General features: G+C 38.5%; 1 protein-coding gene across 2 annotated transcripts in view; it reads left to right on the forward strand.

Annotated features, from left to right (window-relative positions):
* The first annotated feature begins 342 nt into the window (after nt 1-342).
* Nucleotides 343-25,056, forward strand: part of USP32 (ubiquitin specific peptidase 32) — a 197,259-nt gene continuing 172,545 nt past the window's right edge. For both annotated transcript variants that reach the window (XM_026517507.4, XM_026517508.4), the window contains exon 1: nt 343-443. In XM_026517507.4, the coding sequence (XP_026373292.2) occupies nt 386-443 (58 nt within the window). In that variant the 5' untranslated portion in view covers nt 343-385. The remainder of the gene's footprint in view (nt 444-25,056) is intronic.

Below are 25,056 nucleotides of genomic sequence, written 5' to 3' on the forward strand. Positions count from 1 at the left end.
GGGGCGGGGCGGAGTGTGTGGCCCCTGGCGGCCATTACCCGGAACAATCCCCGGCCTCGGGTCAGGTGACCCTCGGCGGGGCCGGCGGGAGGGGGGAGGGGGAGGGAAGAGGGCGTGAGGAGGAAAGGGAAGGGAGGAGAGAGGAGAAGGGCGGAGTAGGAGGGAGGGGAAGGGGGCGGGGTGGGATCGGGTCACGTGATTCGGCATGGAGGCGGTGGCGGCGGCCGGGAGGAGCTGCCGGGGCAGAAGCCGCACTTGTTAGTGTGGGGGGAGGAGGGGGCTGGGGGACGCCGACACCGTCACCCAGGGACGCCGAGTCGTGGGCGGGAGGGGGGGGTGGGGGCGAGATCAGGCTCCGACCCCCGGCCGAGGGGATGAGGGGAGCATGGGCGCCAAGGAGTCACGGATCGGATTCCTCAGCTACGAGGAGGCGCTGAGGAGAGGTGAGGGGGGAGGGGTCTGGGCGAGCTGCGGGGGAGGCCAGCGACGGGCTGCCCCGAGGGTGGGTGACCGGGGAAGGGGAGGAGAGGTTGAGGGCGTGGGGCGCCAGAGGCGGAAGGGAAAGGAGGCCAGCGATGGGGAATATTATTGGGGAGAAGGGTCGGGTGGGAGCAGTGTTTGGGAATTGGGACCGTATGGAAGGGGGAGCAGCTTTCCCAGAGAGAGGGGTATCTGGTGCTGGTAGGGAAATGCCCGTGCTCTTTGGTGGCGTTGTTATCCTGGATGTGTCCAGGGAAGTCCTCTCCCCCTTTTCTTGGGTGGCACCAGCCCTTCCAGACCCCCTCATCCTTTACTGCCATTTTCTCATATCACTCCTTTATAAAACCCGACAACATCCTGAGCTCGTACCCAACAGCCTTGGTTGGAAGGGAGAGGGGAGGCGGATGCAAAGCCCTCTTCTCCTTTTGCTGCTGGAAGCCCCTTCCAATTGTAGAGTCTCCGCCTTTTCCGAGGGCCTTTGCTAGTCTCTAGGGGGCTTTCATCATGCACTTCGGCCACCCCCTCACCCTCTGAGCGACTGACATTGATAAGAACGACCTGAAATTAAGTTGTATTTGAGGTGAGATGAGACTGGACAGCTGGTGTTGCCACAAGACCTTGTCTTAGGTTTCATCTCCTTAGACGTTGGCCAGAGCCTTACATTGCACTTGATCCCCAGTTCTTACCCCCTCCTCCCCGTAAAATGGCATTCGGAAATCCAGCATTCTGATATTGTGTTATAGCTCCCTTTAGAGACCGGCCTTGCTGCCAGTCCTAGCCTGCTGCTTATTGGCTCTGATGCACAGTGTGTTGTTAACAGCCCCAACCCCCTACCACTTACTCTGATACCGCTGCCCGTGATCACTAAAGCACACGCTAACTGGAAGTGTCTGTGGCACAGTTTATGGCCGGAATGTGACTTAATTTTTCATGACTGGGATTTGAGTATATGTGTGTGTGTATGTATGTATGCTTGTATTTCTTTTCAACATTTAATGGATTTTCTTGGTAAGAAGTGAAACATTTAAAGCAGGTTGGATGCTTGGCATTATTAACAGGTTTCTAAGTCAAGAAACCAGCCATGCTCCAGTTGATGGTGTCAGTGGTTAAGGATACAAAATAAAAATTGGATTAAAAGACAGGTATTCAAAATGAGGATTTAGTAGTGAACTCTGTTCGTATGTAGGAACAAAAAATAAATTCAGAGGGACATCACGGGAAAATAGATACAGAATTTAGGTGTATTCATTGTGGCCTGGCCAGAATAACAAAAATATGCTTTTTCTGTCTTTTTTCTACCGAACAGTGTAATGATTGTTCTTATGGACAGTCTCGCTTGAACTTTTTTCTCAATATGAGAAATATTCCAAATTCTTGATGTGTTTCCAGCTCTAGTAGGCTAGTCATTTCCGGGATGCTGTTGAGCCTGACAGGTCTGGCCTCAATTAGGCAGTGGCTTACATGGCATGAAAGAGGACATCAGTCAGATTGGTTTACAGCTTCATGGTTCAGAAGTGTTCAGTTTCTTTAAGTTTGAGGGTGATGTAGCTTGCATTAAAGGAATTCTAAAATTTAACTTTTATTAAACTCTACCTTGCTTATGCTCATATCGAACTAAGATTTTAGTACCTTTGTGAATATAAATGAAATTAATAGTTGATGCATTTTAAACTGATTTGATTGGAGGTCTTTGTTCAGTTTATTATGAAGTGTTTGCCTGTTGAATTTTAAAATGAATATTTGAAGAGGTAGCAAAAATATTTGTTAAAACCTTTTTAAACTATTCCTTGAATAAATTCATGTTTTATTAGTTTTGCTTCAGAGGAAAGTAAAAGCAAAAGAGAGAAACATGTTGATAAATAGTATTTCTAAATGTAAACCAGGAGCTTTTTTAAAAAAGTGGGTAATTCTTTTGAACATTCCGTTTACTGTAGTAAATGTTAGACTTTATTTTTAAAGATTTTTATTCATTTATTTGAGAGAGCATGCCCACGAGCGGGGGTGGGGGTAGGGGCAGAGGGAGAGGGAGAAGCAGACTCCCCACTGAGCAGGACCCTGAGATCATGACCCAAGCTGAAGACAGATGCTTAACCAACTAAGCCGCCCAGGTGCCCCAAGTGTTAGATATTACTATAAAACTTCTTTATTTTTTAAGATTTTATTTATTTATTAGAGCGTGAGAGAGCATGAGAGGGGGACGGAGCAGAGGGAGGGGGAGAAGCAGACTTCCCGCTGAGCGGGGAGTCTGAGTCAGGGCTCCATCACTGGACCCTGGGATCACGACCTGAGCCAAAGGCAGAGGCTTAACCGACTGACCCACCCAAGTGCTTTTACTACAGAATTTCTTTTACTAAGATGATAGAAGGAATTTATAAAGCTTTTGATAGAGCTAAAAAATGTTTTGGGAACTTTCGAGGGGCACGTCAAAAAGCTAAAAAATGGTTTGGGAACTTTTTTTTTTTTTAAAGATTTTATTTATTTATTCGACAGAGATAGAGACAGCCAGCGAGAGAGGGAACACAAGCAGGGGGAGTGGGAGAGGAAAAAGCAGGCTCATAGCGGAGGAGCCTGATGTGGGGCTCGATCCCGTAACGCCGGGATCAGGCCCTGAGCCAAAGGCAGACGCCCAACTGCTGTGCCACCCAGGCACCCCTGGTTTGGTAGCTTTTGAGGGGTATGTGAAGAATCTGAATAGGTACTGAAACCTCTCTCCGTAAAGTCTTCCTTGTAAGGTGATTGGGGGTGGAGGGTAGGGAGAGGATTGGAAAAACGAGCTGTAGGTTACATGAATCACTATATAAGTAAAAAGCAAGCTTGATAAACTACTGAAGTACCTACCCGCTTGGCTTTAGTTAAAATTATTGAGCAGTAAATAATGCCTAACTGTAATTAGGTAATATTAAAAAAAAATAGCCAACTATATATTGCTGCAAACAAACATGGCATTGCAGGCAGTTTATCTTCTAAAATGGGGTCTTGGAAATGGAGTGTTATGTTAATGACTGATAAGGCTCACGGACCTAAGTGAAGGCCAGTCTAGTGACTTCTTATTTACATTGCAGAAGCTCTAGGAATTAGGAAGATTGATTTTGCATGCTGTTTTAGCTAGACTGTATGTCAGTTATGTAAACATTAATAGTTTTCTGAAAGCATACCTTAAAAAATTTTAAGGTAGATGTATTAATGGTAGCTTTTATTTTTGGCCTCTTTATATCTATCTAGTCTTGAATAGAACACAAATAGGCTGTTCCTTGAAGGCTTGACCCTTGTTTAGATTGCATGTATTTTCTGAAGTGTGTCTCCTGTATTTCATGGATACTGAAAATTTAGCAGCTATGTTCATCTTTCTTCACTTCCTCTTGCATCCAAGTTTGTGGCTTGTGTATTCCTAAAAATATATTCTAAATGCTTGGAACATAGCATTAGAAAAAACATTGAATGAAAGATGAATTGCAGTTTAGAGTATTTCAGAACTCCAAGAAACCTTAAAAATCTCCAGTTCTTTATTCTCTCTTCCCTCTCCTCTCTCCTTTTCATCTTTCTGGAAACAGAATTATAAGGCTTCTCCCCTCCCCCCCAAGAATTGGCTGAATTAAAATTGTCCTTAGCTTTTAAACTGTGTTAATAAAATAAAGTGGGTGAATTTCTTCTAATCCCTTTAAGGAGAATTTGGCACTTATGGTAGACTAAGTAGTTGGGTGATGAAATATTTCATGTCAGAAATTATGCTGTGGTTTCACGTTTTTGAGTGCTCCTTTGCTCATTCATTCAGCAAATTTTTACCGAGCGCTGCCTGTGACTTAAGCACTGAAGAAACAGAGATAACTAAGACCCTCTCTAGGAATATGTAGGCTGGTCAGTTCACTGAAGTGTATATACTCTCAAGGTGTATGAAGGACAGTGCAGGGGAGGTGGAAATAAAATACTAAAACTTTTTAAAGTTCTATTTTGTGTATGTTTGATAATGGACAATATTTTCAAAAAGTAGTATATATGTATATTATTTATGAATGATTAACATATAGTATGTTAAATGCTGCAGTGCTATAAAAGGAAGTGCTATGGGGATGTAGAGTGTGTGTTGGTATATTGGCCTGAAAGTACCTAACACTGCTCATTTCATAGTATGTGCTCAATAGTTGTGTGTTAGAAAAGAATTTAATTTCCTTATCTCTTAAAGGTTGTTGTCTTTGCTAGTGGAATAATTAAGTGTATAATAGTTGAAGATTCCAGTACTTTGCATTTTGCTTATTATCCACCAGCCCTCATACGCTCTAAAACATTGACTCCCCAACCAAGATTTTATTCACCAAGTTTCAGAGTATTAATATTAAAATTTCACTGATATTATACTGTCTATGATGTAACGTTAGCTGGTTTAGCATAATATATCATTGTATAAATGAAAATTTAATTTCACACTCGTTACCTTCTGGGATGCGCTATTCTCTCTTACTAAAGCACTTATTTGCCTTTATCTGAATTTATTAAATTTACCAGTGAGCTCTCTGGCATTAGGGTGGGATTACAGGTTTTGGTTAAGCCATTTGCAAGTATACCTAACCAGCTGTTATATGTAAAGGAGAAAAATGGGGCAGTTTTAAGTTAGTCTGCTTATATGTAGTCACCTAAGTAATTACACAGGTGCTGTTCTTCATAATCTTCAGTTCGACACTCCATTTGGAGTGTCCATGACAAAGAGGAGATAAATACACCAATGAACCCTGGATTTGGGGAGGATGAGCAGAATGAGGTGACATCACTTGATGGTTAATGGCCTCCCCATTTACCAAACTGGACAGCTGTTGTTTGTTTTTTCTTGTTCATTGTTTGTCTTTGTGCTTGGGTAGAGAGACTTCACAGTGACAGCATTCAGGGTTGCCTTCCAGAAAGATGTGTAAGTACCTAGAACTGAGAATCTGGTGACCTGCTAATCGTGAGGTGTTTTCTCAGGAGAAAGAAGATTTTTGGCACTTGATTATATGGTAGATCACAGGAAAAGTTAGAGAAGTGATTATTACTCTTGCTGTGACTGTAGGAAATCTGTTTTTGGATTTGAAGTACTAGAGATTAATGCTGAGAGCTGGATTAGAAGCTTTGATGTTAAACAGCTGCACAGGTGTAGGGATTTTATTTATGAATTAAAAGTTGGTGGTTTGATTTGGGACAACATGGTTAGACCTAGAGGGTATTATGCTAAACGAAACAAGTCAGACAAAGGCAAATACCATATGATTTCATTTATATGGAACCTAAAAAACAAAACAAATGAATAAACCAACAGCAACAAAGAGCAACAAGCTCATAAATATAGAGAACAAATTAGTGGTTGCCAGAGAGGAGGAGGGTGGGGGAATGGGTGAAATAGGTAAAGGAGATTAAGAGGTACAAACTCCAGTTATAAAATAATTAAGTCACGGGGATGGAAGGTACAGCACAGAGAATATAGTCAATAATATTGTAATAACTTTGTATGGTGGCAGATGCTAACTATACTAGTCATGGTGAGCATTTTGTAACGTATATAACTGTCAAATCAACTAAAACTTAATATTGTATGTCACCTATACTGCAATTAAAAAAATGATTGATGGTCTGAGAATGGTATCGAGAAGACTTCAAACTCAGAGTTCTTTTCGTACCATATCCAGAAAGCATGGCTTCTCTGTTCAGGGCTGTTTATGCTTCTGCTTTTACCCTTTGGGCTTCATGATAAATGTGTTTAAATTAAGCCAGTCTAAGGGTACCTGGCTGGCTCAGTCTTAGGACCATTGACTCTTGATGTTGGGGTTGTGAGTTCCAAGCCCATGCTGAGTGTAGATTGCTTAAGTAAATAAATAAACAAAATCTGCTTTTTAAAAAATTAATAAATTGAGCCACTCCACCACTTTCTTTATGTTAATAAATTCTCTTGTTCCTCTTATATAATAGTAAAGATCTCTTGGAAGTCAAAGGTGCATAGTTAATTACTGACAAAAGCCTGATAAAACTAGTAGTTCTAGATTTACTGTTAAAGTCAGAGACCTATCCATTAGAAGACCTCTAGCTATTCAAAACTGAAGGCCTTCCTTTAACACCCTTCTGATTTAGGGATTTAGTGTTCATTAACATAAGGCTCTTTTTATTTCAGGGAAATCTCAAGTTTATCACTATCTTGTAAACAAGGTTCAGAAAAATTGATATATCAAGACCTTGCTATAACATGGTTCTTGGAGTCCTTGATACTGGACTGCATTAAAGGAAAACTGCTAAAATGAAGTTTTCCAGGGGCACCTGGGTGGCTTAGTCAGTTACAGGTCTGCCTTTGGCTCAGGTCCTGATCCTGGGGTTTGGGGATTGAGCCCTGCATCTGGCCCTCTGCTCAGTGGGGAGCCTGCTTCTCCCTCTTTCTCTGCCTGCTGCTCCCCCTGCTTGTACTCTTTCTTCCCCCCCCCCCCGTCAAATAATAAATAAAATCTTTAAAAAATAATAAAATGAAGTTTTACAGAGAAGTTCTCCAGCTTCTCTTTCATTTCCTTAAAGAAGTTAGATTGTTTCAGCATTGTAGCCCTTGAGGGAAGAGCCTTTTAAGGTTTGCTGTGGTTTCTTGCCTTTTTCTAATGACTCATGAAAGACTGAAGATATTCTATTATGAAAAGGACCCTTTTATCAAAGTAGTCCTCCCCTAGTCTTTTTTTTTCACCATAGTAAATGGTACCACTATTGTAACATAGTTGCTAAAACCAAGAGTCGATAGACTTTCTCATTTCATCCTTTTCCTTTGGCCATCTGACCTATCTTCTTATCCCCAGTTTGAGTTTGTCATTTAGTCCTGTTAGTTTGGTGTCCATTCCAGTCTGTTAACTTCTCTTCGTCTCACTGCTACTACTCTAGTTCCAGCTGCCATCATCTCTCGCTAAGATACTATGCAGTGGTTTTCTGGTTTCACACACAGCCAGTGTAATCCTAAAATTCAAATCAAATCCTGTTACTCCTTTCCTCTCAGTCTGGAAAGGATGCCTACAAATTTTCACAGGTCTGGCTCATTGTTCATACCTGAAGTATGAGCTCTGATGGCCCCAGTGAGGCCTTCTCTTACTATCTTCTATGAAGTAGTCTGTCAGTATTGCACTGTTCTGTGTGGTTCATTCATAGCCTTTATCATAATATATAATTAACATGTTTTTTTGTCAGACGTGATGATGAATCTCCAGTGCCACGACAGGTATATTTTAAGTGCTAAGTAAATAGTGGATGGTTCGGTGAATGTATAAATGTAATAAATGATAGAAGATTTGGAGAACTTGCATAATGTTTGTAAGGTTGGAGGGTAAAGGATTGAGTACTGATAGGGATTGAGTAAACTCAGTGATGTATTGATCTCAAGATTTCTTTTCCTTTAATCAACTTAGAAAAACGTGCTAAACGTTTTGAATGATAGTTAAAAATGTTAAGAACATTAAGTACGGTATATAATTTTGTCTGCTCAGATATTTAAGTTTAGATACCTAATTAAATTCCTGAGTAGACATTAAGAGACTAGTATGGCATTAAGTATTATGTTCATGAACACTTGAGAATGTCTTTTGGTAAAATACAATATTTAATAATTTTGCTCATGAAATGATTTATTTTTACACAATGATTTTCATGTACTTTTCATCTCTGATGACAAGTAGCATCCTACTGCCAAATGTAAGGTTAGAGTTGCAAACTTTTTTGCTTAAAATGTTGTATAGTGTTACTTTGGAAGCCGAGAATGAAATCCATGTCAACATAGAGTGCTCTCATTGTTTCTAAATAGTCCATGTGATTTACAAATAAATTTTAGGGGCACCTGGCTGGCTCAGGTGGTAGAACAGGTGACTCTTGAACTCCGGGTTGTGAGCTTGAGCCCCACATTGGGCATAGAACGCACTAAAAAAATTAAAAATAAATAAATAAAATTTTACGTATTGGGTTTTTTTTGGCCCAGGGTTCTTTTTGTCTTATATTCCATGGCTAATGCTCCTCCCTCCCACCTTCATTTCTTAGTCTTTTAGTTTTAATTTTTATCACAGTGATATATGTGCATAATTTAGAATCAAATAGTTCTACAGGGTTTGTTAGGAAAATAGTACTGTTTTCCTCTCTCCCTTGCCAGTTTTCCTCTACTTGCCAATACTTTTAATATTTTAAATTTATTAATTTGGTCTTTACATTATGTCTCCAAATAATACATGCATAGCGATACGTTTTTTTCCATTGAAGGAATATTTATTGGCATTCCGCTATTAAAGATTGGGGTTTAGCTCTTTATTTCACTACTACCTGTCCTCCAAATACACACATGTGCTCCTTCTATAGTCCCATTTCCTCATTTTGGTGTGTGTGTGTGTGTGTGTGTATATATATATATATATATATTTTTTTTAAGATTTTATTTATTTGTCTGTCAGAGAGAGAGCGAGCGCGAACACAAGCAGGGGGAGCAGCAGGCAGAGGCAGAGGGAGAAGCAGGCTCCACACTGAGCAAGGAGCCCGGGATCATGACCTGAGCCGAAGGCAGACACACTTAACCGACTGAGCCATCCAGGCACCCTGCTATATATATTTTAAAATTTTGGTTAGATCATTGTTCAGTAATTACATAATTAGGTCTTTATAAATGCTTTTTCACAGCTAAGTGGTTTAATACAGTAGGATTACTTTTTCTTTCCTGTGTACTTGATTTCCTCCTAAATATTTCCTGTAATAATTGCTTTCTATTTTATTTGCTTAGGTTTCTGTTTACTGTAAGTCAACCCCCAAAGTTCCTACCAGTTGTTAAATCTATCCATATGTGTGTTTTTAGTTTAGTTTAGTTTTTAAGAGAGATCTTATTTGAGAGAGAGAGCATGAGCCGGGAGGAGGGAGAAGCATGGGGCTTGATCCCGGGATGTGAAGGCAGACACGCTTTAGCTCTTTATTTCACTGCTGTCTGTCCTCCAGATACACGCATTTGCTCCTTCGATACTCCCATTTCCTCATCTTGTTATATGTTTTGTTTTGTTTTAAGATTTTATTTATTTGTCGGAGAGAGAGAGACAAACAGGGGGAGCAGCAGGCAGAGGCAGAGGGAGAAGTATGCTCCCCGCTGAGCAAGGAGCCCATTCTGGGACTCGATCCCAGTACCCTGGGATCATGACCTGAGCTGAAGGCAGATGCTTAACCGACTGAGCCACCCAGGTGCCCCAACTCTATCCATATGTTAATACACATCAGATGTTAACTCAGTTCATTATATGGGAAAGTTTTCTTGGAGTCTTTTGGCCTGCTTCAATCTATACCTATTGCCCTTGTACTTGAACCATAGTTGCCATCCTCGGATTTTCTTTCACCATTATCATGGAGATTTCCTTCACTGTTCTGTGTTGAAGCCCATGTTTCTGTATCCCTTGTTTCCTCTTTCTTGACTTACTGTGTTATTTTAGTGGAACTCATCCTTTAGTAGCTTCCTGAAGAAGGGTGCATGGGAGGTAAAGCTTTGAGACCTTTATTTTTGAGCTGGTGCCTTCTTACCTTAAATTAATTCTTGTATCTCTCTTCTTCTCTTCAGTTTCCAGGAGGCTCTCTATGGTTTTTTTTGTTTTTTGGTTTTTTTTGTTTTTTTTTTTTTACCAAGTAATTATTCTGAAGTTCCTTTTTAGTAATTCTTATACTTGATCTCTGGTCATGTGGGTCTTAATTTAAGCCTTAGGGCAGATTCATTGCATGGTCAGTTAGAAACTGGAGTAGGAGGAAGACATTGTCCTAGAATGTAGTTTTCCTGATCATGTACCACTAGATTCTAAAACTCCCTGACAGTGGGGGCATGTCTGTTTTGTTCATTGCTATATTTCTAGCAACTGCATGTTTTTTGTGCTATGTTAGCTACTCAGTACATGTTTATAGAATGACTGAATTGCATATCAAAGCAGTCTTTTCTAAAAACCAGATTATACAGATTATACTTTTAGAGAAAAGTTGGTTCAGGATAAATGTTTGTGTGCTCATGGGTATATGCCCTGAGGCTTAAAACTCGTATTTTTATATCTGTGTACATAGATTTAAATGTATCTTTTGCCTTTAAAAGTTGTTAGTTGTATTACAATGTTATTGTGTCATTTTTGGCTCTGCTTTAAAGTTGGTTCTGGAATCTGTTGGTGAGCAGCTGAGGTAGGAAGCTGTGGTGGGATTAGAACAGTTGTTTGATTAATAAATTTGGTTTAGAGATTCTTTAGTTTAAGCAAGCATCCATAAATGAAATCTTTCACTGTGTGGAGTTTTATAGATCAGAAGTTATTCTTTGTCAGATGCTGAGGTAAGAATACCTCTTTACATCTAATTATGGAAGGACAAGAAATTGTTCATTCTTTATAGGTTTAGAGGTATAGTAAGGAGTAATTATTGAATGGTGGAAGCATTTTTTTATTGTTACATCACTGGTACCATATAGATATAAATTGAGCTTGACAGAAGATTGCCAGGTGAATATATTTAATTGACTGAGCCACCCAGGTGCCCGTCAAGCAAATATATTTAAATAATGAAAGAAATAGGATATCAGTTGAATGAACACTTGGCAGTAAATAACATCTTATAGAAAAATGCTTCATTTTGAGTGGAGCGTACTTTTTTATATTATTTCAGCAGAGTTCCAAACTAAATGTAACTTATTTTTCCACAGATCTGCTTACATATTGCATGTGTTTGGTTTACCCATGGGCCCAAGCCAGAAACGTGGTTATCAGTTGAGGCTCTTTGTTTTCTCTGTTCACATTTAATTGATCAAAGTGTCCCTTTGGTGCTACCTTTATTATCTTTTGTTTCTTCTCCATCTTTAAAGTCATTGCCTAGATAAGGCCTTCATCTGTCCTCTGGACTATTATTAGTCTGCTACCTTTTCAATCCATTCTTCATATTTCCACCAGAATAACCTTTCTGAAATATACGTCTGTTCATTTTATTCAGATGCTCATCAGTGGAAGAAGGTACCCAACACCCTGTGATTTGAAGTTGGTCTTTAGTGTGGGAAGCCCTGGTAGTTTCTGTGTTTTGGCCCCTGCCCGAACACTCTGTGCCTTTTAAATGCTGCTTCCAGATCTTGGAATGCCTTCCTTTATTACTTAACACTCACTGAAGTGCACAATGATGCTGTATAGCTTGATGAAATTTTAGCTATGTACCCAAGCAGCCACCATGCAAAACCAAGATAGAGAACATTTCCAGCACTCCTATAGGCTCTCTCTTGCCCTCTCCAGGTTGATACTGTCCCTCAGAGGTAACCATTGTTCTGACTTCTGTTCCTGTAGATTAGTTTCACCTATTTTTGAGTCTTCTATAAATAAAATCGTAGAATATTTACTTTTTATGTGTGTGCTTGGTGAACTCATTTTTTTTAATGAGATGTGAACTCATTTTTAAGACCAAATTTTATTTATTTTTTATTTTTAAAGATTTTATTTATTTATTTGACAGAGAGACAGCTAACGAGAGAGGGAACACAAGCTCGGGGAGTGGGAGAGGAAGAAGCAGGGAGCCCGATATGGGGCTTGATCTCAGGACCCTGGGATCACGCCCTGAGCCGAAGGCAGACGCTTAACGACTGAGCCACGTAGGCGCCCCTAAGACCATATTTTAAGGCTTTTCTTCATGAAGTAAATTCCTGAAAAGATTACTAGGATCTTGAAATTAGGGCAATTGTATTATTTTTATTTCCAGAAGCTGGTGTAGTGGCTGGCATGGAGTACATGCTTATTGATGAATTGACGTGCATCCTGATCCCTGAACTGTCTGCTTCACTGGATCCTCATCCATCAAAACTAAGCCCAGGCATCAAGTCCTCTCAGTACTCTTCCCTGATATCACTCCTACTTTTCCTCCCCCTTTCTGCTGTAACACACTTTCATCGTACTGGTTATCCCACTGCATTATAGCTGATAGTTTAATTGGCTGTGTGTTTTATGTGAGTTCTGAAATCCTAGAGAATCTGGGACCTAGAAGGTAATTGGCAGGGCTTATTAAAATGTTGATTGAATGAATAGGACAACTTAGTGCCCTTTGAATAGATAGAAAGCTGACAGAATAAAACTAATAGTGATAATCTGGTAAATTGTATTTTTACAGGGTAAATTATAGTTGTTTCATGACGTTTATACAAATATTCCAAATGTTCCAGGAATAGAAACATTTAAAATTTAGGTTAAAAAGAATACCTGCTGACCCTAAGCTGAAGTTACCTGAATCCATGAAGCACTTGGTAGAAAATATGAAGGAAAAAGGAAACACAATCTCATATGCAATGACTTGTAGATTTGTAATTTGTTATAATTAGCAGCTTTGATTAAATTTAGTACTGACATTTTGCAGGTGAGCCTTGATTTGATTGGTTTTGAGACAAATTTTTCATAAATAGCAAATACTTATTGGTGTGAATAGGAAAACATGGTAAAATCCTGGCAAAATTCCATGCAATTTTTTCAAATAACGTAATTTAGTATGTACTTCTACTTGCTTTTTCTTTTTCAGAGAGTGCCCATGGGCACGTGAGGCGGGGTGGGGAATGGGGAAGGGGCAGAGGGAGAGAGAGAGAATCCCAAGCAGGCCCATGCCCAGTATGGAACCCGATGTGGGGCTTGATCACAACCCACAGACCTGAGCCAAAATCAAGAGTCAGATGCTTAACTGACTGAGCCATCCAGGTGCCCTTCTACTTTAAATTTTTTAATATCTAAAATGTGGGCCAATTGGTTTGTTCTTTTCATTTTGTATTTCTGTGATTTCTCTTATGTGGAGTGACTTTTTCTCTACCTTCATCTATTCTAATTTTATATCGTACAAAGTGTTGAGCAGGCAAAATGAAGCTAGATGATGAAGGGTTCATTTTCATTTGATTTTACTCATCTTTCTGGACTTCTAGATTTTGCCTACATCTTCTCTGGGACATTCCTGGACTATAGAGCACCTATCTCCTTTGAATTCCTATGACTCTTAATTTGTATCCTTGGTATTTGAATATTTTTTACATACATATGGTATTGTTTTATGTGTATTAATTTAATTTCCCCACTCGATTTTAAGTTTCTTGAGGAGAAATCTTTTTTTTTTTAAACCACTTTGCATTGTTTTAAGTACAAATAGGTGTTCAGCATATGCTTGATGATGGAGAGAACCAGATGGTTAGTCAGTTGGTGCCTTTATATAATTGTGGTGTGTTGCTTTTTAAAATCAAGTTATCTTATTAAGTATTCTTTTAACTTTCATTTTCATGTTTTTTTCTGAGTGTTTAACATGTGGCTCATATCTCAAACTCCCAATTTGCAAGTTTATAGGAATGTGACTGAAAGTTAAAATTATAGGTCCAAGAGAACTGCATGACATGGCAGTTCTATATATGCTAGAAGAATTTATTAGAAGTTAGACAGTTGTAGGTTGGAAAGGAGTTTAGGAGACTTTTGCTTATCTTACATATTTGCGTCAGTTTGAGGGTTTGACAATGCACCCAAGATGATGACTACTTACCAGTATCTCTTGTGATTTTAGTATTGACAAATAAGTAAATATGCTTTTTATCATATGTATGAGAGAGAAAGCAAAAATTGCACTAAGTTGTGATTTCTGATTGTGATAGGAGTATCACCTTATGATCAGTATTTTATTTTCAACCATATGTGTTAGGATTGTTGTAAGGGACTTACGAAATATTTCATGTGAATTTTTGTCTGATCTTCACAAGCTTAGGTACATACATAGTTTTATTTTCTGGCTTTAGCAGTTTATTATTGTGGTTAAATTATATATAAGGTGAAATTTATTGTTCGAACTATTTTATTTTATTTTCCTTAAGATTTTACTTTTAAGTAATCTCCATACCCAGCATGGGGCTTGAACTCACAACCCTGAGATCATGAGTTGCATGCTCCACTGACTGAGCCAGCCAGGCGTCCCTGAACCATTTTAAATTGTATAATGCAGTGTCATTAAGTACATTCATAATATTATGCAGTCATCACCAATATTCGTTTCCAGAACTCGTCATCCCAAACAGAAATTGTGTAGTCCCTAAACAACTCCCCATTTTCCCTTCCCCCCAGTCCCCGGTAACCTCCATTCTACTTTTTTCTTTGAATTTGCCTATTTTAGGTACCTCATATAAGTAGAATCATGCAATATTTATCCTTTCGTGTCTTTTTTCATTTAGCGTAATGTTTTCAAGGTTCATCCATGTTGTAGCATGTAGCAGAATTTCATTCCTTCTTCTGGCTGAATACTGTGTATATGCTACATTTTGTTTATTCATTCATCTGTTAATGGACATTTAGATTGTTTTCACCTTTTTGCTATTGTGAATAATGCTGCTATGAATATTGACGTACAAAGATCCGAGTCCCTGCTTTCAGTTCTTTTAAATCTATACCTAGGAGTAGAACTGCTGGGTCATATGGTAACTTGATGTTTAACAGTTTGAGGAACTACCAAGCTGTTTTCCAAAGTGGCTGCACTATTTTACACTACTCCCTGTCATGTATGAGGGTTTCGATTTTTCCACATCCTTGACTACACTTGTTATCTTTGTTATTTAAGCCATCCTAGTGGTTGTGAAATAGTATCTCATTGTAGTTTTGATTTTTGTTTCTTTAATGGCTAGTGATGTTGAGCATGTTTTCCTATGCTCTATTATATAGAAGTTATGTTTACACTATACTGTAGTCTGTTAAGTGTGAAATAGCATTATGTCTAAAAAAGCAATATATGTACCTTAGTTTAAAAAATACTTTATTATTTATGTTTTTTTATTTTATTTTATTTTATTTTTATTTATTTATTTTTTAAAGATTTTATTTATTTATTTGACAGAGAGAGACAGCCAGCGAGAGAGGGAACACAAGCAGGGGGAGTGGGAGAGGAAGAAGCAGGCTCCCAGTGGAGGAGCCTGATGTGGGGCTCGATCCCATAATGCCGGGATCACGCCCTGAGCCGAAGGCAGACGCCCAACGACTGCACCACCCAGGCGCCCCTATTTATTTGTTTTTTAAAGATTTATTTATTTTAGAGAGAGTGTGTGTGTGTGCATATGTGTTCAAGTGAGTGGGGGAGGGGCAGAGGGAGAGACTCTTCTTGCAGACTCCCTGCTGAGTATGGAGCCTGGCATGGGGCTCGATCCCATGACCCCTGAAATCATGACCTGAGCTAAAACCAAGAGTCAGATGCTTAACCAACTAAGCCATCCTGTTGCCCCCAAAACACTTTATTTAAAAAAAATGCTAACCATCTCCGAGCTTTCAGTGAGTTGGAATCTTTTTGCTGGTGGAGGGTCTTGCCTTGGTGTTGATTGCTACTGGCTGTTCAAGGTTGTGGTTGCTAAAAGTTGGGGTGGGTATGGCAATTTCTTAAAATAAGACTGCAGTGAAGTTTGCTGCATTGATTGATTCTTCCTTTCGCAAACAATTTCTCTGTAGCATGTGATGCTGTTTGATAGCATTTTACTTCCAGTAGAACTTTCAAAATTGGAAGTCAGTCTTCTCAAACCCTGCTGCTGCTTTATCAACTAAGTTTATATTCTAAATCCTTTGTTGTCATTTCAACAATCTTTTTTATAGTTTATTATTATTTTTTAAAATAATCTCTCCAGCCAGTGTGGGGCTCGAACTCATGACCCCGAAATCAAGAATTGCATGCTCTTCTGACTGAGCCAGCCAAGCACCCCTCAACAGTCTTCACAGCATCTTTATGAGGAGTGTATTCCATCTCAAGAAACCACTTTCTTTGCTCATTAATAAAAATTAACTCCTCAACTGTTAAACTTTTATCATGAGATTGCAGTAATTCAGTTACATCTTCAGGCTCCACTTCTGATTCTAGTTCTCTTGCTATTTCCACCACATCTGCAGTTTCTCCACTGAACTCTTGAACCCCTCAGAGTCATCCATGAAGGTTGGAATCAGCTTTTCCCAAACTCCTGTTAATATTGATATTTGACCCATTCCCGTGAATCACAGATGTTCTTAATGGCATCTAGAATGGTGAATCCTTTCCAGAAGGTTTTCAATTTTCTTTGCCCAGATCCATCAGAGGAATCATTTTCTGTGGCAGCTATAGTCTTACAAAATTTATTTTTTTTTCTTTAATTTATTTCTTTTTTTAGAGAGAGCGAGAGCATGAGCGGGGAGGGGCAGAGGGAGAGAGAGAATCTTTTTTTTTTTTTTAAGATTTTATTTATTTATTTGACAGAGATAGAGACAGCCAGCGAGAGAGGGAACACAAGCAGGGGGAGTGGGAGAGGAAGAAGCAGGCTTATAGCTGAGGAGCCTGATGTGGGGCTCGATCCCATAACACTGGGATCACGCCCTGAGCTGAAGGCAGACGCTTAACGACTGCGCCACCCAGGCGCCCCGAGAGAGAGAATCTTAAGCAGGCTCCATGCCCAGCATGCAGAGCCCCCGACGTGGGGCTTGATCTTAGGATCCTGAGATGATGACCTGAGTCAAAGTCAGGAGTTGGATGCTTAACCAACTGAGCCACTTAGGCGCCCCTGTTTTTTATTTTTTAAAGTAAACTCTCCCTCCAGCATGGGGCTTCAACTCATGATGCCAAGATCAGGCGCCCCATGAAATGTGTTTCTTAAAGAAAAAGATTTGAAAGTTGAAATTACTTCTTGATATGTGGGCTGCAGAATGAATGTTGTGTTACCAGGCATGGAAGCAACATTAATCTCCTCCATCTCCATCAGCGCTCTTAGGTGACCAGGTGCATTATCAGTGAACATCCATATTTTGAGAAGAATCTTTTTTTCTGAGCAAAAGATCTCAGCAGTGGGCTTAAAATATTCAGTAAATCATGTTGTAAACAGATGTGTTGTCATCCAGGCTTTGTTCCATTTTACAGCACAGGCAGTGGATTTAGCATTAATTCTTAAGGACCCTGGGTATTTCAGAATGGTAAAATAGCATTGACTTCAGCTTAAAGTCCCCACCTGCATTAGACCCTAACAAGAGAGGCAGTCTGTCTTTTGAAGCTTTGAAGCCAGGCATTGACTTCTCCTCTTCAGCTATGAAAGTCTTAGGTGACCTCTTTTTTCAGTATGTTTCATCTACATTGAAAATCTTGTTTGGTGTAGCCACCTTCATTAATTATCTTGGCTAGATCTTCTGGATAACTTGTGGCAGCTTCTACATCAGCACTTGCTGTGTCACCTTGCACTTTTATGGTAGGGAGACCGCTTCTTTCCTTAAACCTCATGAACCAACATCTGCTAGCTTCAGTCTTTCTTCTTCTACAGCTTCTTTACCTCTCTCAGCCTTTATAGAATTGAAGAGAATTAGAGCCTTACTCTGGATTAGACTTTGGTTTAAGGGAATGTTTTGACTGGTTTGATCTTTCCAGACCATTAAAACTTTCTCTGTATCAGCAATAAGACTGTTTCACGTTCTTGTCATTTGTGTGTTCACTAGAATAGTGCTTTTAACTTTTCATTTGCATTCACCATTTGGCTAACTGGCGCAAGAGGCCTGTCTTTTGGCCTGTTTTAGCTTTTGACATGCCTTTCAAGATTAATCACTAAACTTAATCACTTCTAGTTTTTGACTTAAAGTGAGACATGTGGGGCTCTTCCTTTCACCTGAACACTTGAGGCTACTGTAGGGTTATTCATTGGCCTAATTTCAGTACTGTTTCTCAGGGAATAGGGAGACCCAAGGAGAGGGAGAAGGACCAGGGAGTGGCCAGCTGATGGAGTAGTCAGAATGTACACAACATTTACCAGTTAAGTTTGCTGTCTTATATGGGCAGGGTTCGTGGTGCCCCAAAATAATTACAATAGTAACATCAAGGATCACTGATCATTGAGCACCGTAACAAATATATAATAATGAAAGAGTTTGAAATATTCTGAGAATTACCAAGTGTGACACAGAGACATGAAATGAGCAAATGCTGTTGAAAAAATGGTACCAGTAGAGTTGCCAAAAACCTTCAATTTGTAAAAAAAAACCCACAGTATCTGCAAAGTGCAGAAAAGTGAGGCACAATAAAATGAGGTCATGCTTGTATTCTGGATAGTAATTCCTTATCAGGTGATTTGCAGTTATTTTCTCCCATTCTGTGGGGTGTTTTTCATGTTCTTGATAGGGTCTTTTAATGCTCAGAAGTTTTTAATTTTCATGATATCAGGTAGTTTTGAATTTAATGTTTTTGATTGTGCAGAGATAAAACCACAAAGCTCTGAAAGATTGACCTCATAGTTGCAGAAAACCACAATAGAAAGAACCCTACTTCCTGTATCCAACAGACCCTCTCCTCCCCAAATAAAGAGACTCCTTTAGAAATAATTTTCCAAATAATCCACACAGCTCATGGATAAATAAAAGGCAAACAGTTCGTAAAAGCAGTGCTGTGTATAATGAAAGCAGAGGGGAGCCAGCTTTATTATCGAATCTTAGCCAGGGTGGAAAGTCAGGCTATTCTTTGAGGACCATTGAAAAGGTCGACCTCTATTACTGCAAACACATAACAAATGGTAGCAGGTAGTCTCTTCCTTAAGAACGAGAATTGCCTGTGTCTTCATGAATTCTAAACATTGAACCTTTGTTAACCCAAGTACCGTAGAGGCCTAAGGCTTATGTGTTATATATGCTATGGGAGTAGAGACATTTTATGATTGCTACTTAGTGATGCAAATGACATTTATATGTTTTAAAGTCTTTTGTTTTAGTAGGCACTCTTTTAAAGAAAGGTCTGCCTGTGTTTTTTCAACTTACTGTCTGGGGGCAGGTTCTTAAAAGTTAATATATCTTAATGGACATATATAGATTAATAGGTGAGTTTAAGGGGGTGATAAATACTGTCTGTGAGAGGTTTCTTTTTAGCTATGTAATCCCTTAGATGTAGTCCTTTGCATATCAAAATTTTATTACAGCAGTGTTCTGTGCATTTTTAATAGAGGTTGTCAGTCATTTATCTAATAATTCTTCCAGAAGTTTTTATCTGTTGGCAGTGGCTTTTTGTAACTTCATATATTGGAAAAACTTACTCTAGACTGGAGGCTGTGATATGCTATGTTAGTCTGAAAAATTTTTTTCCATTTTTGAACATTGTTTAACTGGCTCTAATTGATTATTAATACTTTAATGTTGTGTTAAACATTAATACCATTATCGATATATTGTAACTTAGTGCAGTTATAGTTAGGGTACTCCAAGGAAGAAATTAAATTTCTTCATCTTTTAGAAGTTGTTACTTTTCATAAAATAAAAAAAGTATAGTTGGCAAAAAATTAAATGATAGTAAAAATGCAGTGCATATTCTGATTTATTGTTTTCCAATTACACACATTGAAAGATATGAATTATCCTGTCTTACCATATTAGTTTAGAAAAATTAAAAATGACATGTCAAGTTCATATTTACTTTTTTCACTTTGCTGTTGAAATTTTTGTCATTCTGTCATTTTGTGCTACGTCTCAGGGCACCTGGGTGGCTCAGTCGGTTAAGCGTGTGCCTTCGGCCCAGGTCATGATCTCAGGGTCTTGGGATTGAGCCCTGCGTTGGGCTCTCTGCTCAGCGGGGAACCTGCTTCTCCCTCTGACTACTTATGTTCTCTCTGTCAAATAAATAAAGTCTTTAAAAAAAAAGAATTTACATCTCAACTCTGACTGGCATTTTAGACTTAACTTCTGTAGCTTTCTGTCAGATTGCCTCTACCAAATCGATGCTCTAAAGGTAATCCTAACTCTGGCTTTATCCATGAAATATACTCAGCTCTACTACATTTATTTATTTACTTATTTCTGCTACATTTAAAAATAGGAAAAGGAGAAACAGTGTTAACCAAAGAAATAACTTAGTCTGTGTTATTCATACACTTCATGGATTTGTGTATATGTTTATGGTCCTAGAATGCAAATTCTGGCATTGTGTTATGTAATTTACAGTTCATTATAGATGTTCCTTTAAATGCCCAATGATAATATTTACGTAATATGGTATAATTTAAAATATCAGAACTAGTGTTTTATTTCTTTGTAGAAAATCCTATCAAGAGTAGTTTCAAGCTTGATCTCCTGGGAAATCACGACCTGAGCCAAAACCAAGAGTCCTCTGCTTAACGGACTGAGCCACCCAGGCGCCCCAAAAGAGATGATGTTTTAACTCAAATTTTAAAAGAGGATTGGTTGTTCAGGTGCCATTGCAAGAAGGAGGTTGATATTCGTAGAGGAGGGAGCATTGTAAGCAAAGGCAGATAGGAATGTCAGCTAACAACCAAACAGCATCTTTGTAAAATTTGTTTAAAAATTATAAAGCAATATAACATTACTGAGAGATTGGTTGGGAAACGGAGAAAATTCCACTAATGATCCTGTCACCTAACACAGCTAACTATTTGCTTTTATTCCTTTTTCTCATAAATGCTTTATATTTTCATGTTGTTTTAATCATAACATACCTGGGATTTTGTATCTTGCTTTTTCTGAGTTGTCTATTTTTATCAGTGTTATACATTCATATAGTTTGAAGTGTTAAATAGTTTGCATAAGTTTTGTTGAATTAAAAAAATTGTTGAATAAGATGCAGTTGCCTATTCTTGGCATTCTCTCTTTCCCAGAAGGTACTACTGTATATTCTTTTAGTTGATCTTTGGTATTTGGTACTGATTTTTCAGTTTTAGGCATTATCTGTTGACTTTCCACTTCTGAGCATGAGAATTTAGCTTTCTTCCCCCTCCTTCTCCCTTAGCCACTTCCTCTTCCCGAGTCCTTATTACTTCATCCTGCCACTAGAGTTGTATGGTAATTTTGGTTAGATAAATATTTAATGTTTACCTTATGACTGTGTACACGTATGATTCACAGCTCAAGTTATGTAGTAAGCTGTGATTATTTTTGTAGTGCAATTTTTGGTTTTCCCTAGAGCTAATAATTGTGGTTTTATTTATATTTGTTTAGTATTCTAAGTATTTATCACTAATTCAGTCCTGCATACACTCTTGTCACTTGTCCACATCTCCTCTCAATATTATCACATGTTGTCAGTTTCTTCCGATGTTTGCATGTAGCCTGTGGACTGGTTTCAGACTGGATTGGTTACTCTTTGTAACCATAGTGGTCCATAGTGATGATCCTGGGAACTCTCTTCACCCTTATCCTGGGGATTCTTCTGTACTAGATCTTTGGTTAACCTCTATCCCATGTCTTCTGCTTTCTGGATTTTCTCTTGTTTTGGTGGATGACTTCCTCCAGGAACTTTTTGAAAAAGAATTTATATGAAGTAAATTATTTGAGATTTGTAAGTCTAAAAATACCTTATAAAAATACCTTAAGTCTGTCCTTACATGTGACTGTTGTGTCTGAGTTAGAATTCTAAGTTAGAAATCATTTTTCTTTAAAATTTTGAAAAAGTATTGCTCATTTTTTAGCCTGGTTTCCTGTCTTGTTAAGATATCCAGTACCATTCTAATTCTTGGACCAATGTATTTGTTTCTGTTTATGAAAGCTTATAGGATCTTTATTCACAGTGTTCTGAAATTTCACAGTGTTGTCATTTAGTATGGCTCTGTTTTCACCTATTGGCTACTAAAAATGGGCTCTAACCTGAAGTTGATGTCCTGAATTCGTTCTGAGAAATTCATTTTAATTATCTTATAGGTGATTTCCTCTCTCAGATTTTTTTTTCCCCCCTGAAACTCTTGTATTTGAATGTTGGAGCTCCTGGACTGATCCTCTAATTTTCTTACCTTTTTCTATCTTTGTCTTTTTACTACTTTTTGGGAGATTTCTTTAACCTTGCCTTCCAATCTTAATTGATCTCCTTTTGCTTTCATTTTTTAATTTTTAAGAGCTCTTAATTTTTTTCTTTATTGAAAATTTTCATATGCTAAAGTTACATGTAGTAAAATTTTACATGTGCAATGCATAAATCTCAAGTGTACATTTCAGTGAATTTAAAAATACGTACACCCAACTTCACCAGAATCTTTCCCCCTGGGATAAGGCTAGGGCCTGATGCTCCCAAGGAAGTATGCTAATAAAGCCCATGCCTATGCAAAAAGAACACCCCAAAACAAGAAAATTCCACCCATGTAACCTACACTCCTATCAAGATATACATCTCAGGTATTTAGTTCAATCAGTTTTGACAGGTGCTTTATATTTATCACCAAAATCAAGATAAAGAATATTTGCATCACCCTAGAAAAATCTTTCATGCCTTTTTCCAGTAATCCTCCCCCCCCCCCGAGGCAACTACTGATCTGATTTTTGTCACCATATATTAGTTTTCTTTGTTCTTGTACTTACTACAAATGGAATCATACAGTATATATCCTTTGTGTTTGCCTTTTTTGGGTCAACATAATATCTAAGAGATGCGATATTCATCCATGTTGTTGCTGAGTAGTGTTCTGCTATATGAATATGACATTATTTATTCTTCAATTGGACATTTCCTGGTTTGGGCTATTATGAATAAAACTGCCTTACACATTTTTGTACAAGACTTTCTGGACATAATATTTTCATGCATCTTATATACCTAGGAGTGGAGTGGAATGGTAGGTCATAGAGTAGTGTATGTTTAGCTTTCTTGGAAACCACCAAATAGTTTTTCAAAGTGGTTATATTTTTTCATTTCTGCTAGTTCAGTTGCTCTGCATCCTAACCAGTGCTTGGTATTGTGTGTTCTTTTAATTCTAGATATTTAGTTTGGTGGGAAGTAATATCTCAGTGTGGTTTTCATTTGTATTTCCTTGATGACTATTCATGTTGAACACCTTGTGCACATTGACCATTCATACGTCCCTCTGAGCCCTTTTCTGTTCTATGAATTTTGTTTAATAGCATCTTTTTCTTTTTTTACTTTTGTTGTAATCTTACCTCTTTGAGGATATTAATTTTTTTTTTAAAGATTTTATTTATTTATTTGACAGAGACAGCCAGCGAGAGAGGGAACACAAGCAGGGGGAGTGGGAGAGGAAGCAAGATCCCAGCAGAGGAGCCTGATGTGGGGCTCGATCCCAGAACGCTGGGATCACGCCCTGAGCTGAAGGCAGATGCTTAACGACTGAGCCACCCAGGAGCCCCTCTTTGAGGATATTATTAACACATTTTTAAAAGTTTCTCTTCCTCCTTCTATAGACTGTTTCTTCAAATATTTTTTTCCTGTTTTTTGCTTCTTTCATAATACAGGCTTTCTGCAGATGCCTAATAATCTTGTTTCTCTGCTCATAAAGCTGAACACAATTTCTGTGTTAGTGATGCTTGTTTTGAGCATTTTCAATGTGGAACCCCCTCCCCCCTCCTCATCAGTATCTTTAGGTCTTTACTCAGGAAGGTCTCCTCAGCTCTTCTATCTGGAGGGTAAAGGTCTGGTTGCCAGACTCTGGAAGCTCAAAGGAGGAAGAGGGGAGATGTCTTTATATTCCCATTCATTACTTAATACCTCCATTTTTAGAGTGGTTTAGTGTTAACCTCATTTATGTCTGGTGTCCAGAGATTTTCTGGTGTTTCATGTCTTCCAGACAGTATACCTCTAGACTTTTGCCATGGCTGGGGAGGCTTGGTAGCCAGGCTGTGTGGAATAGGGTTGGGGATCTTTGGAATGTCACTACTTACATAGAATTGAGCCAGTAGCACCACTGCCTTCTTTACCCCCACCCTTCTACATCTTCTGGAGGCACCCGTGTCCCACTAATTCTGAATCTTTATTGGATTCCTCCGTTTAAAAAGCTCACCTTTCCTATTGGCAGCTTAGGACTGAACTTCCTTACATCTACTAAGTCATTTAATATTTGTCCATTTTCTTTTCAGCTTCCAAAATTTTCTTAGTTTTATCTCCTATCCTGATGTTTTTGTCTTTGGGTTTATGCCTTTAAAGAAGAAAAGAACCCCTTTATTGAAAAGTGGGCTTTTGGGGCGCCTGGGTGGCACAGCGGTTGAGCGTCTGCCTTCGGCTCAGGGCGTGATCCCCGCGTTGTGGGATCGAGCCCCACATCAGGCTCCTCTGCTGTGAGCCTGCTTCTTCCTCTCCCACTCCCCCTGCTTGTGTTCCCTCTCTCGCTGGCTGTCTCTATCCTGTCGAATAAATAAATAAAATCTTTAAAAAAAAAAAAAAAAGTGGGCTTTAAGAAGAGAATTAAATTAAATGTGTTTCAGTCCAGCGTTCTTTTATCAGAACTCTGTATATTTTTTGTCATATAGCCTATCATTTTATTTTTTTCAAATTATTTTCATAATTACAATTTTTCTTGGTTGCTTGATGTTCCTTTGCCATAATTTACTGTTGCCTTGTCACTTGATACTTAAGTTTCTTCCAATTTTTCAGTTATTAAATTATGCTGAAATGAGCATCATTTAAATTTCCCATTTTTAGGATTATTTCCTTAGATTTCCGAAAATAACCATCTTTCTTGACTCAGATCATTATCTGAAAGTGGTATATGAGTGTTGATTTTACTAGACATTTATCAGAATTTGCCTTGAATGTTAACCATCACACAGGTATGCTGCAAATATTTTCTGCAGTGGGTTTGCCATTTTATTGCCTTTTTTTTTTTTTTTTTGCTATTTTTTGTTATTTATTTGTTTTAAAATGAAGTATAGTTGACAT

The sequence above is a fragment of the Ursus arctos genome, unplaced genomic scaffold, assembly GCF_023065955.2.
Source record: "Ursus arctos isolate Adak ecotype North America unplaced genomic scaffold, UrsArc2.0 scaffold_24, whole genome shotgun sequence".
NCBI lineage: Eukaryota > Metazoa > Chordata > Mammalia > Carnivora > Ursidae > Ursus > Ursus arctos.